The 13,458-nt window shown below is 42.1% G+C and overlaps 1 protein-coding gene across 1 annotated transcript in view; it reads left to right on the top strand.

Annotated features, from left to right (window-relative positions):
• The first annotated feature begins 415 nt into the window (after positions 1 to 415).
• The window catches only part of LOC126355856 (wolframin), a 50,897-nt gene continuing 37,854 nt past the window's right edge, over positions 416 to 13,458 (top strand). Inside the window, exons 1-4 of the mRNA XM_050006344.1 lie at positions 416 to 499; positions 997 to 1,101; positions 1,176 to 1,295; positions 2,377 to 2,473. Of these exons, the coding sequence (XP_049862301.1) occupies positions 439 to 499; positions 997 to 1,101; positions 1,176 to 1,295; positions 2,377 to 2,473 (383 nt within the window). The 5' untranslated portion in view covers positions 416 to 438. The remainder of the gene's footprint in view (positions 500 to 996; positions 1,102 to 1,175; positions 1,296 to 2,376; positions 2,474 to 13,458) is intronic.

Below are 13,458 nucleotides of genomic sequence, written 5' to 3'. Positions count from 1 at the left end.
TTAACAACAGGTGTGATAAGCCTGTGAATGTCCACTCTTACCTGAGTGCACTTTTTTTTCTACAGTCGATCAGACCACAAAGTGACTGACGAATTTGTCGAGATAAGCGTAAGAAATCCACTTGTTCGGCAATAATTGTCATACATTTTGTGCTGAATTTAGCCAGACAAATTTTATTTCATGTTTTGTGTACATAACTTTCTCATATTGAGCTGGGCTCCGTTTAATTTTGCATGACTGACACTACTATAATAGAAGAGCTTGCACATTTCTATTTTTCAGTCGTCGAACATTTTCCTGTAGCTCACTATATCTCGTCTTTCTACTTAGCGTGCGCTCGACTGATCCTCGGGAATGATCATCTCTGGACATCTTTCAGAGTATGAATATGTAACTTCGCACTGCATCTCTTTGGCGCAAGGTTTGTATTTGTTTGTTATGGCTGGGCTCGTACCCACACCTGTCAGATCGTCCGGCAGAAAACAGTGGACTCTGCATGGTATGTGTCACTACTTGTAGTCGTTTTTGAAAAACCAATCATTGTTATTTACTCAGTTGAAATATGGTTTTGTAATATGTCTTTTCACATGAAATATTAAGTTTGGAATTATTTCCTTATTAAGTCAAAACCCGCTAGAAATAAATAAACCAACAGATATATTAGAATAACAGCGGAAAAAACAGTGTCGTTATGCCCGTCAACTCCTACTGCAGTTTGTCATCAAGTGCGCTAAATTGGAAGTGACAAGAAGCCATGGTCAATGTATAAAAATGTTTGGATTGGTGTTCTCACATATATTTACTTCATTTTAAATTGTATTGTAAATAGCATTTACGAATAATTGCCATAACATCAGTGAAGTTGCAAATAAATTTGACCTTGTCGATTAGAGCTGTTTTGTGCCTAAAACCACTTGTTTTCGTCGTAAATGAAAGTGTAATTGTCGTGATGGTGTAAATTAATAAATAATGTTACGGAAAGAGTTCTGTCCGCAGATGGCCCAAGAGGTTCATTACGTAAACTTCGAACGCAGTTGGCCGAAGATGGTTGTCCAGAATCGCAGGTTGTGTTGGCAAAACAGCTGCTTGAAGAGACATCAGGTAAAGCTATACTTGCACTGCAGCTTCCGATAAATTTGGTTTGTATCTGTGTTATAATTTCTTCTTTCTTGTAGAACTGGATGCTGATAAAGAAGAGAATGAGAAACTGGGAGTGTACTGGCTGATTAAAGCATCAGAACAAGGAAACACAGAAGCTACTGAAATTTTGAGACATTGCTTACGGACGGGACAAGGTAAGCAGCCAGAGTGTAATACTTGAATCTGGTTGAGATAAAGGAAATATTGCATGCAATAAGTTGGGTATACTGTGGGTTGATGAAACGTATTCATTTGTTTTTTGGTCACTGTTTTGCAGTGATATTAAGTTGGAGTATTGCATACATGAATACGACGAAATAACTATTGACAGTTGTATCTGTATACAGAAATGTAAGATTGAGTTTTTGTTTACAGTGTACACATAGACACAATCATACCTGTTTCTGAAATTTTGCAGTTAAAGGCAACACTGCCAAAGACCTTGCTGCAGTGGTAACACCGGTTCCCGGCAGATCACCGAAGTTAAGTGCTCTCAGGCCAGGCCAGCACTTGGATGGGTGACCATCCGGTCTGCCAGGTACTGTTGGCATGTGAGGTGCCCTCGGTCCTTGTGAGGCAAACTGAGAAGCTACTTGATTGAGAAGTAGCGGCTCCAGTTTCGTAAACTGACATACGCCTGGGAGAGTGGTGTGCTGACCACATGCCCCTCCATATCTGCATCCAGTGATGCCTATGTGCTGGGGATGACATGGCGGCCAGTCGGTACCGTTGTCTGTTCGGATGAAGTTAGTTAAAGGCAACACGGAAACACATTATTATGCCCTTGTATTTTTGGTGGTGTTAATTATTAGAATAGCTCTCCATCACAAGTGACACCGATTGTGGAGATGCTGAGTTCCCATGGATATTTGTGCCTGTTACTAGTATGTATGAGCTTATGAAGGAAATACAGGATGTGAAACCTTTGTTTTAGGCAACGATAGGGAATATCGTGCCTACCTCTAAATTCCTCATTCAGCAATTATGGATAAGTAGGATAGTTGTCCATTTAGCTGCTGTTCTGGTGTAATTCCCTGCCTTGTTGATTTCATACATTTTTCAGTGCTCAATGTCAACAGTGTTTATAAAAGTACATGTATAGAATTTTCACATTACTCATTCAATACCCATTTTTCTTGTGCTCTGTATACATTCATGCAACAGTTAATTACATTACTGACTGGATAACATATTAAGTTTTCCATCAAGATTGAATTTGAGTTTCATCCTTTACAGGTATTACAGAACATAATTACTTGGATGTGAAATCGTGTTTAAATATGTCCCAGGAAGAAAAGCTGGCCCGAAAAGCTGCAAGGGAAATGTTCTCTAGGTTAGTAACTTGAATCACTATTCCAATTTAGTTAGCAGTCGTTTTTCAAGTATGTATTAGTTGAATTATTGTTAGAGAAGTTTGGCAGGACTAATGAACACCACGTCATCGGTAGTCTTTCTATTGTGACTATATCCATAAGTGTCTGCAGTGTTTGTATGTTTAAGATGTAGATGATGGGGAAATATGGAAGCATCCGATCCCGCCCGTCTGCTTTGACCCATGACGTCACAAATATGGCGGAAACGATCATAAACCAATATTCCAATATGGCACATATAAAGTCGTTACGTACACATTATGAGGACGAAAATACATCGAAAAACACACAAACACACACTTTCGAAAAAAGCCTAGTGACACTAACGGGACAAGTGTGGGAAATAGGGTGTTTTTGGGTGGGGGCAAACTAAATATAAACAAATTTAGACACCCACCCCCATACAAGACGACGAAAAAACCAACATCACTAAACTCCCCAAATACCAATAAACACAATATCATCTGGAATTGGACACTTCCCTTGACCTATATAGCTCAATAGCAGCTTCCGATCCCATAAATTAGGATCAAACACTTCCCTTGGCCTATATAGCTCAAAAACATTCCCAATACTAATACCAACATACACAGCCACACATTGGGATCGGACACTTCCCTTGACCTGCGCAGTCTTAATTTTATCCGTCATATCCATTCCTGAACGAAAACAACAACTGATTAATTTTACTAAAATTACCACACGACAAAATCGTTAACTCACTGAAACGACTTCCACTACAAACACAGCCGACACTCTAAGAATTCTTGATAATGAGCAAAAGCAAACTGAGCCCATTACACCACACAAACAAAAACCCTAAACATACCACCAGAAAGCACAACATCTACAAATACGCCACACTCCAAACTCCGCGTCGTCATGATGTCACACACGACAACTCTCTTATGTCACGTGTGGGATCGGATGCTTCTGTCGACCCGGTAATGGTTATAAATTTTGTGTATAATATGCCACTTTTTTAAGTGGCCAGTGGTTTAGATTCTGTTCTTCATTAGACCTATATAGGTCTAATAGAGGTGATGATCCACTGATACAAACAATGTTTTGAATTGAGTTGTGTAATAGACCTGTAAGACTTTTCTTTTTATGAAGTTGCAGAGTGGGCGGGGGAGGGGGGAAAACGAAACTGTAGTGTAGACAGACAAGGTTAGGTTGGAAGTTATAGTTTGGCTCTCTACAGCTATACTCCGCAAACTGCTGTGAAATGTGTGGCAGAGGGTATGTACCATTGTATCAGTTAATAGTGTTTCTTCACATATGGAAGGATTATTTGAATGCATCTGTGCATGCCATAATTATTCTGATCTTATACTATATGATCTATACATAGGAGCTTGTAATACATTCCTAGATATGAAATTTAAAGCCAGTTCTTGAAACTTTATTAATAAACTTTCTTGGGATAGTTTGTCTGTCTTCAAGAGCCTTCCAGTTCAGTTTCTTCAGTATCTCTGTGACTCTCCCACGGATCAAACAGACCTGTGACCAGTCTTGCTGCCCTTCTTTGTATACATTCAGTATCCACTGTTAGTCCTATTTGAGTCATGTAAGTTGTTTGGAAGCAATGTTTTTTTGTAGGCTGATTGTACTTCCCCAGTATTCTCCCAATAAACTGAAAACTACCACCTGTTTTACCCACGACTGAGGTAATGTGGCCATACCATTTCATATGCCTAGAAAATATTGCACCCAGGTATTTGTCTGAGGTGGTCAATTCCAACAGTGACTCATTGAAATTATGGTCATAGGGGTACTACATTTTTTTTCATTTTGTGAGGTGCACAGTTTTACATTTTTGAACATTTAAAGCAATTGCCAATCTTTGTGCCACTTTGAAATCTTAACAAGATATGAGTTAATATGTATGCAGCTTGTTTTCAGACATTACTTCATCACAAGTAACTGCATTATCTGCAAGAAATGAGGTTACTGTTAATATTGTCTGCAACGTCATTGATGTACAACACAAACAGCAAGGATCCCAATACACTTCACTGGGACACATCTGAAGTTACTTCATCTGATGATGACTCTCCATCCAACATAACATGCTGTGCATCTATTGTACCAAAAAATCCTCAGTCCACTCACAAATTTCACATGGTTCCCCATAGGATTGTACTTTGACAATAAGCAAAGGTATGGTACTGAGTCAAATTCTTTTCAGAAATCGAGAAATACTTCATCTACTTGAGTGCCTTAATCAAAATCTTTAAGCTTGTCATGTGAGAGATGTGGGATTTGGGTTTCATATGATTGATGTTTTCAGAATCCATGCTGCTTGGCAAGTAGGATGTTCTAAGATTTTACGGCAAATCGATGTCAAGGATTGGGTTATTTTGTGTAAGTTAAGAAAGCCAGTGAATGTGTCAAGGTAAGCTACTTTCGTTAAATGACATTTCTGGTGATAGGCTTGTGCTGTGCTACGGATATCATTCTATGTTTATTGGTGCATTACCACATTTTCACCTATTCCCAGTCTGGCATTCATCACAGTATTTTTTCAGGGAAGTACTAATGTGGCTTCTGTTAAGAGGTGTTAAGTTGCTGAGGATGGATGGGAATACTATCAGGAAAGTTTACTTACTATGGTGAGGATGTAATAGGCTGTGCAGTAAAGCAAGTGTTGTGCTGCTGCTAATGTAAATATCTACAGTAGCTAGTGTAGCAAAGCTGCAACAGGATGAGAACTAAACCAGTCCAGGTCTGAATTCTCTAACAATGTTTGCATGTGTGTGCGTACTCCACAATCCACTGTGTGGTAAATCACTGAGGGGTACCTTATGCACTTCTAGTGATTTCCTTTCCTGTTCCACTTGTGAACAGAGTGAGGGAAAAATGACACTTTAAAATAGATGCAAACTATTCTGAGAAAGTCTACTTACAGAGTTTAGAGCCTGCTTTAAATGATAAATCTAGGAATATACTAAAACTTCTTATTATCGGTCCTGTAGGAATGAGAACATAAGCTGGCTAATTTCAGCACACACAAAAGCTCTTAAACAATCATTCCTCTTGCACGCCTTATGTGAATTGAATGGGAAGAAGCTATTATATGTGGTACAATGCAAAATATCCTGTGCTGTGTATTTGAGTGGTTTGCAGAGTATTGATGTAGATGCACTATGTGCGCAATATAACATTGCACTTCTTAGGAAACTAAGGAATCAGTGGAAGCTGTATGACTTCAGGCTTGTACGGAATGTTTCTGCCCTTTGCCAAACTTAGCTATTAAACAGTACCACATGCTGTAGCATTGCTGTAGGCATTATGAATCCATTTTTGATTGCATTGGGCTGCCTGCCATATTGGAAAGAAGCAGGGCTCATTTTCCTCTCTATGTTTCATCCCCCATGGCAGCCTGTAAACCAGGCAGCAATCGTGTGGGTATGTTCCCAATATCCCCCGCAAAAGTGCAAAGTTATATTGCATGTATAGCAACTGTAGGAAACTTTCCCACTTAAGTTCAGTAGGCTGGTGGCTGGATTCCCATTCACATGTCACATACTTACAGTGAACAGAATAAACATGCATGCTACATATTGTAAGTTAATGTGTAATTCACATGTAACTGTGTTGAGCCTGGGCTTATATCATGACGAGCCAGGCATGCCAGTTTTAAACTTGAAGGTTGAGGAACTACTTACAAATGCGACTCAACAAGGGAGGTCAGAGTTTAATGCCTTGTTTACGAGGTCAACTTGAAATAGGTTAAGAACAGAAAGGAAACATCTCAGCATTCACCTCAATTGATACAAGGGAAATACAGAAAGAATAAACCAGTGTGGCTGGTTCAGGGTATTAACACGAATCCTGCCAGAAATGAGACCACTCAGCTAACCATTGCACAGCCACATTCTGTAGATGAGATCTGTAGGATCCTGCCCATTCGTGTCATATAGGGTGCCTAAAGGATGCTGTGTTCTCTGTATGCTATTCAACAATTCAAGCTAATCACATTAATAGTTTTTATTACAAATAAGAAGATGGACAATACTTAGCTTTGAATTTACAATGGTTTTGCAAGCGATGGGTAACATGCAATCAATCAGTCCTTTGTTGTACACAAGGTCCATGTAAGCAATTGATATGGATCACATGTCATTGCTATCATAGTGCTCTCAGCTAGTTCTGTGCTAATACACTGCGCCCGGTAGTCTCCGTCTGGTACTATCGGGCCGAGGCCAGCAGGAGCAGCGCTTATATTCTCTTTGGCTAGAGGGGACTCCTGTCGTGGTGAAATCCTTGTCGGCGAGCGGGCTACTGGCTGACGTCACATCACTGCCTTCTTTGCTGTTGCGATCTTGGTCTCTGTCCTGGTGCTTGTCGATACACTGGAACAGGATATAACGTGGGAGGTCAGATTACATCTGAAATTGGTGTCAACATTATGAATAACACTGGAACAGACACAGTACAGCACTAAATAAAGACAGGTACTGGATTGGCAAACTACATGTTAAATATTGAGTGGACAGTGAGTATGTTGGATGGAGAAGCAGGGCTCAATTCCCATTACAGCCAGAGATTTTCCCTTTGTGGGAAGGTTCACTTAGACACGAGCTCAATCATTCATTTACAAAACATTCATCAGGAAGTGTCATGTTCTGCCAGTCACTATTGACATTGTCCTTGGGATAGATTTATCATCACAGAGCCTCTCTTTGAGGGTCGCACATTTGGTAAGTAGCTGGGCCTCCTGAAGCCAGCACCAAACCATATCCATCGACCCAGGATATGCAGTAGAATGTTTCAACTGCACCGTGTTTTAAAAGATTTAGCCATGATGTGTTGACAGTTACATTATAGTGAACAAGTGTTGTTACACGTGGTCACTAACCTCTTTCCTCGTCACCTTAGCCAGCTTCATCCTGACCCACAACTTCTTCACTTTTGAAGGCCAGACATACCAACAATTAAAGGGAACAGCCGTGGGTACCAGGACGGCCCCCTCGTATGCCAACCTATTTATGGGTCGCTTAGAGGAAGCCTTCTTGGTTACCCAAGCCTGCCAACCCAAAGTTTGGTACAGAGATAACTCGGACGGTGTAACGCTGTGCCAAGATGTGCTGGCCGTGCACCAAGGCTGTTTAGCCACAGGGTGATCCTCATTACGAACAAACACTGTCTGCCTGTGTTCATTCATGCAAATGGACAGTTTGTTGATGGTCATTCCCACATAGAAAGCGTCACCGTGTAGGCAGGTCAGTTGGTAAATCACGTGGGTGCTTTCACACGTGGCTCTGCCTTTGATCGTGTACACCTTCCGGGTTACAGGACTAGAGTAGGTGGTGGTGTGAGGGTGCATAGGACAGGTTTTACACCGGTGGCGGTTACAAGGGTAGGAGCCAGAGGGTAAGGAAGGTGGTTTGGGGATTTCATAGGGATGAACCAAGAGGTTACGAAGGTTAGGTGGACGGCGGAAAGACACTCTTGGTGGAGTGGGGAGGATTTCATGAAGGATGGATCTCATTTCGGGGCAGGATTTTAGGAAGTCGTATCCCTGCTGGAGAGCCACATTCAGAGTCTGATCCAGTCCCGGGAAGTATCCTGTCACAAGTGGGGCACTTTTGTGGTTCTTCTGTGAGAGGTTCTGGGTTTGAGGGTATGAGGAAGTGGCTCTGGTTATTTGCTTCCGTACCAGATCGGGAGGGTAGTTGCGGGATGCGAAAGCTGTTTTCAGGTTGTTGGTGTAAATGTCGAGGGATTCAGGACTGGAGCAGATTAGTTTGCCACGAAGGCCTAGGCTGTAGGGAAGGGACCGTTTGATATGGAATGGGTGGCAGGTGTCATAATGGAGGTACTGTTGCTTGTTGGTGGGTTTGATGTGGACGGGTGTGTGAAGCTGGCCATTGGACAGATGGAGGTCAACGTCAAGGAAAGTGGCATGGGATTTGGAGTAGGACCAGGTGAATCTGATGGAACCAAAGGAGTTGACGTTGGAGAGGTAATTCAGTAGTTGTTCTTCATTGTGAGTCCAGATCATGAAGATGTCGTCAATAAATCTGTACCAAACTTTGGGTTGGCAGGCTTGGGTAACCAAGAAGGCTTCCTCTAAGCGACCCATAAATAGGTTGGCATACGAGGGGGCCGTCCTGGTACCCATGGCAGTTCCCTTTAATTGTTGGTATGTCTGGCCTTCAAAAGTGAAGAAGTTGTGGGTCAGGATGAAGCTGGCTAAGGTGACGAGGAAAGAGGTTTTAGGTAGGGTGGCAGGTGATCGGCGTGAAAGGAAGTGCTCCATTGCAGTGAGGCCCTGGACGTGCGGGATATTTGTGTATAGGGAAGTGGCATCAATGGTTACAAGGATGGTTTCCGGGGGTAACAGACTGGGTACGGATTCCAGGCGTTCGAGAAAGTGGTTGGTGTCTTTGATGAAGGATGGGAGACTGCATGTAATGGGTTGAAGGTGTTGATCTATGTAGGCAGAGATACGTTCTGTGGGGGCTTGGTAACCAGCTACAATGGGGCGGCCGGGATGTTTGGGTTTGTGAATTTTAGGAAGTAGGTAGAAGGTAGGAGTGTGAGGTGTCGGTGGGGTCAGGAATTTGATGGAGTCAGGTGTAAGGTTTTGTAGGGGGGCCTAAGGTTCTGAGGATTCCTTGAAGCTCTGCCTGGACATCAGGAATGGGATTACCTTGGCAAACTTTGTATGTAGAGTTGTCTGAAAGCTGACGCAGTCCCTCAGCCACATACTCCCGACAATCAAGTACCACAGTCGTGGAACCCTTGTCAGCCGGAAGAATGATAATGGATCGGTCAGCTTTCAGATCACGGATAGCCTGGGCTTCGGCTGTGGTGATGTTGGGAGTAGGACTATGGTTTTTCAAGAAAGATTGAGAGGCAAGGCTGGAAGTGAGAAATTCCTGGAAGGTTTGGAGAGGGTAATTTTGAGGAAGAGGAGGTGGGTCCCGCTGTGATGGAGGACGGAACTGTTCCAGGCAGGGTTCAATTTGGATAGTGTCTTATGGAGTTGGATCATGATTATTTTTCTTCGTGGCAAAGTTATATTTCCAGCAGAGACTACGAGTGTAGGACAGTAAATCTTTGACAAGGGCAGTTTGGTTGAACCTGGGAGTGGGGGCTGAAGGTGAGGCCTTTGGATAGGACAGAGGTTTCGGATTGGGAGAGAGGTTTGGAGGATAGGTTAACTACTGAATTGGGGTGGTGTTGTACCAGATTGTGTTGACTGGAATTTTGAGGTGTTGGGGGGAGTGGAGCTGGAAGTGGGAGATTGAGTAGATGGGAAAGACTGGGTTTGTGTGCAATGAGAGGAGGTTGAGGTTTGTTGGAAAGGTTGTGGAGGGTGAGTGAGTTGCCTTTCCGGAGGTGGGAAACCAGGAGATTGGATAGTTTTTTTGAGCTGGAGGGTGGCATGCTGTTCTAATTTGCGGTTGGCCTGTAGGAGGATGCTATGAACAGCCGATGTGTATGTGGGAGAGGAAAGATTGAGGACTTTGATTTGGGATAGGAGTTGACGGGTGTGTTCATTGGCCGAGTCGATGTATAGGTGAAGGATTAGGCGGGTGAGGGCTATGGATTGTGCTGTTTGGAACTGGTATAAGGACTGATGGAAAGAAGGATTGCAGCCAGAGATGGGAACTTTAAGTGTGAGGCCTTTGGGGGTAATGCCAAATGTCACACAAGCCTGAGTAAATAAAATGTGGGAGCGTAATCTGGCTAGGGTGAAGGCATGTTTGCGGAGGGAATGTAAATAAAATTTAATGGGGTCGTTGTAGGGATGTTGTGAGGTTGACATGGTTTTAGAAGGTGGAAAGGGTAATATGAGGTTAAAGTGAAAATAAATAGAAATATATATAGGGAGAGATAAAGGTGTGAAAAAAGTCGAAAAAGTGTTGGTTTGAGATGAGCTTGTGCTGAACTTAGGTTGGTGAACAACAATGGGTGCAAAGGTTAGGTAGTTGTTGTCTCCAAAACACGTTAAAGGGTGGGGAAATTCAGGAAAATTTCGGAAAAAAAAATTTTCGAAAAATATTATGAAAAAAATTTTTCGAAAAAATCTCGAAAAAAATTTCGAAAAAATGCGTGCAAATGTATTCAAAGGACTGGTTATGTACTGGCAGGTTATGAAAATGAGGCAAACAATTGTTTGATGAGGAAATAATAACGTTTAAACCTGTGGGAAGCTGCTAAAAAATGATCGGTTATGTGGGAAAAACGGGAATGGAAATAAAACGAAAGTTGTTGGAAATAGCTGAGATGGTTGTTTAATGGGGGTGAAAGGAACTGAAGCTGTGAAATAGTATTCACGAGTTTACACGAAATGTTTGTAAACTTGGAACAGTGAATTTTATAGCAGCGGTAATGTTGAAAGCGTTAAAAATTTTTAGGTTATGGTAAATTACGTATTATTGAGTATAATTAGGCAGGATAAAATGTATGGTAGATTACGGAAGATGAATACAAAGTGAAACTACTTGTACAAACAAAAAGAGAAAGTAAGATGATACAAAAGTTTTCGAAATGCAACAGAGACAATAACAAACGTAATTGTTGGGTTCAAATTAATGATGTAAATAAAATAGAAAGAAACTTCCACATGGGAAAAGTATATTAAAAACAAAGATTCCAAGACTTACCAAGTGGGAAAGCGACGGTAGACAGGCACAATAAATAAAACACAAACACAGAATTTCTAGCATTCGCAACCTACGGTTGCTTCTTCAGGAAAGAGGGAAAGAGAAAGGATGTGGGTTTTAAGGGAGAGGGTAAGGAGTCATTCCAATCTCGGGAGCAGAAAGACTTACCTTATGGGGAAAAAAGGACAGGTGTACACACACACACACACACACACACACACACACACACACACACACACACACACGCACATACACAGACACGAGCAGACATTTGTAAAGGCAAAAAGTTCGGGCAGAGATGTCAGTCGAGGCGGAAGTACAGAGGCAAAGAAGTTGTTGAAAGACAAGTGAGGTATGAGTGGCGGCAAATTAAAATTAGCGGAGGTTGAGGCCTGGCGGATACCGAGAAGAGAGGATATACTGAAGGGAAAGTTCCCATCTCCGGAGTTCGGATAGGTTGGTGTTGGTGGGAAGTATCCAGATAACCCGGACGGTGTAACGCCGTGCCAAGATGTGCTGGCCGTGCACCAAGGCATGTTTAGCCACAGGGTGATCCTCATTACCAACAAACGCTGTCTGCCTGTGTCCATTCATGCAAATAGACAGTTTGTTGCTGGTCATTTCCACATAGAAAGTGTCACAGTGTAGGCAGGTAAGTTGGTAAATCACGTGGGTGCTTTCACACGTGGCTCTGCCTTTGATCTTGTACACCTTCCGAGTTACAGGGCTGGAGTAGGTGGTGGTGGGAGGGTGCATAGGACAGGTTTTACACCTGTCTGTCTCCATTGTAGTTGGTTACCAAGCCCCTACACAACGTATCTCTGCCTACGTAGATCAACACCTTCAACCCATTACATGCAGTCTCCCATCCTTCGTCAAAGACACCAACCACTTTCTCGAACGCCTGGAATCCTTACCCAGTCTGTTACCCCCGGAAACCATCCTTGTAACCATTGATGCCACTTCCCTATACACAAATATCCCGCACGTCCAGGGCCTTGCTGCAATGGAGCACTTCCTTTCACGCCGATCACCTGCCACCCTACCTAAAACCTCTTTCCTCATCACCTTAGCCAGCTTCATCCTGACCCACAACGTCTTCACTTTTGAAGACCAGACATACCAACAATTAAAGGGAACAGCCATGGGTACCAGGATGGCCCCCTCGTATGCCAACCTATTTATGGGTCGCTTAGAGGAAGCCTTCTTGGTTACCCAAGCCTGCCAACCCAAAGTTTGGTACAGATTTATTGATGACATCTTCATGATCTGGACTCTCACTGAAGAAGAGCTCCAGAATTTCCTCTCCAACGTCAACTCCTTTGGTTCCATCAGCTTCACCTGGTCCTACTCCAAATCCCATGCCACTTTCCAGGTCAACAAATCCTGTGATTGTTTCTTGATTTTTCTTCATTCTTGTTTACGTTATCATCTGCAATGTCAGAATTGCCACTCTCATGCCTTTACCTTTCCTGAAGCCAAATTGTTCATTATGTAACATATTCTCAATTTTCTTTTCCATTCTTCTGTATATTATTCTAATCAGCAACTTGAATGCATGAGGTGTTAAGCTGATTGCGTGATAATTCTTGCACTTGTTGACTTTTTCAATCTCGGGAATTGTACATAAGATGTTTTTCCGAAAGTCTTGTGATATGTCACCAGTCCCATACACTCTACACACCAATGTAAATAATCTTTTTTTGCCATTTCCTCCAATGATTTTAGAAATTCTGATGGAATGTTATCTGTCCTTTCTGCCTTATTTGATTTTAAGTGTTCCAAATCTCTTCTAAATTATGATTCTAATACTGGATCTCCTATCTCTTCCATATCTACTCCTATTTCTTCTTCTATCACGTAAGCAGATAAGTCCTCCCCCCTCGTAGAGGCTCTCGATGTACTCTTTCCACCTATCTGCTCTCTCCTCTGCATTTAACAGTGAAATGCACCCTTGCTTTTTATTTCACTGAAGGTTGTTTTTAGTTTTTTATATGCTGAGTCAGTCCTTCCGACAGTCATTTCCTTTTCAATTTCTTCGCATTTTTCATTCAGTAATTTCACCTTAGCTTCTTTTCACTTCCCATTTATTTCATTCCTGTATTCCTGAATTTCCCTGAACATATTTGTAGTTCATTCTTTTATCAGTCAACTTCTATTACCCATGGTGTCTTCGCACTTACCTTCCTTGTGCTTGTGCTTTTCTCTCCTCCTTATGTGATTCACCTTTTTAGAGGTGTCCATTCCTCTTGAACTGAACTGCCTACTGAGCTATTCATTACCACAGTATTTATAGCATCAGATAACTTGAAGCATATCTC

The sequence above is a fragment of the Schistocerca gregaria genome, chromosome 3 (assembly GCF_023897955.1).
Source record: "Schistocerca gregaria isolate iqSchGreg1 chromosome 3, iqSchGreg1.2, whole genome shotgun sequence".
Taxonomy (NCBI): Eukaryota; Metazoa; Arthropoda; class Insecta; order Orthoptera; family Acrididae; genus Schistocerca; species Schistocerca gregaria.
Note: the sequence above shows the minus strand (reverse complement) of the source record. Positions and strands in the feature narration are given on the sequence as shown.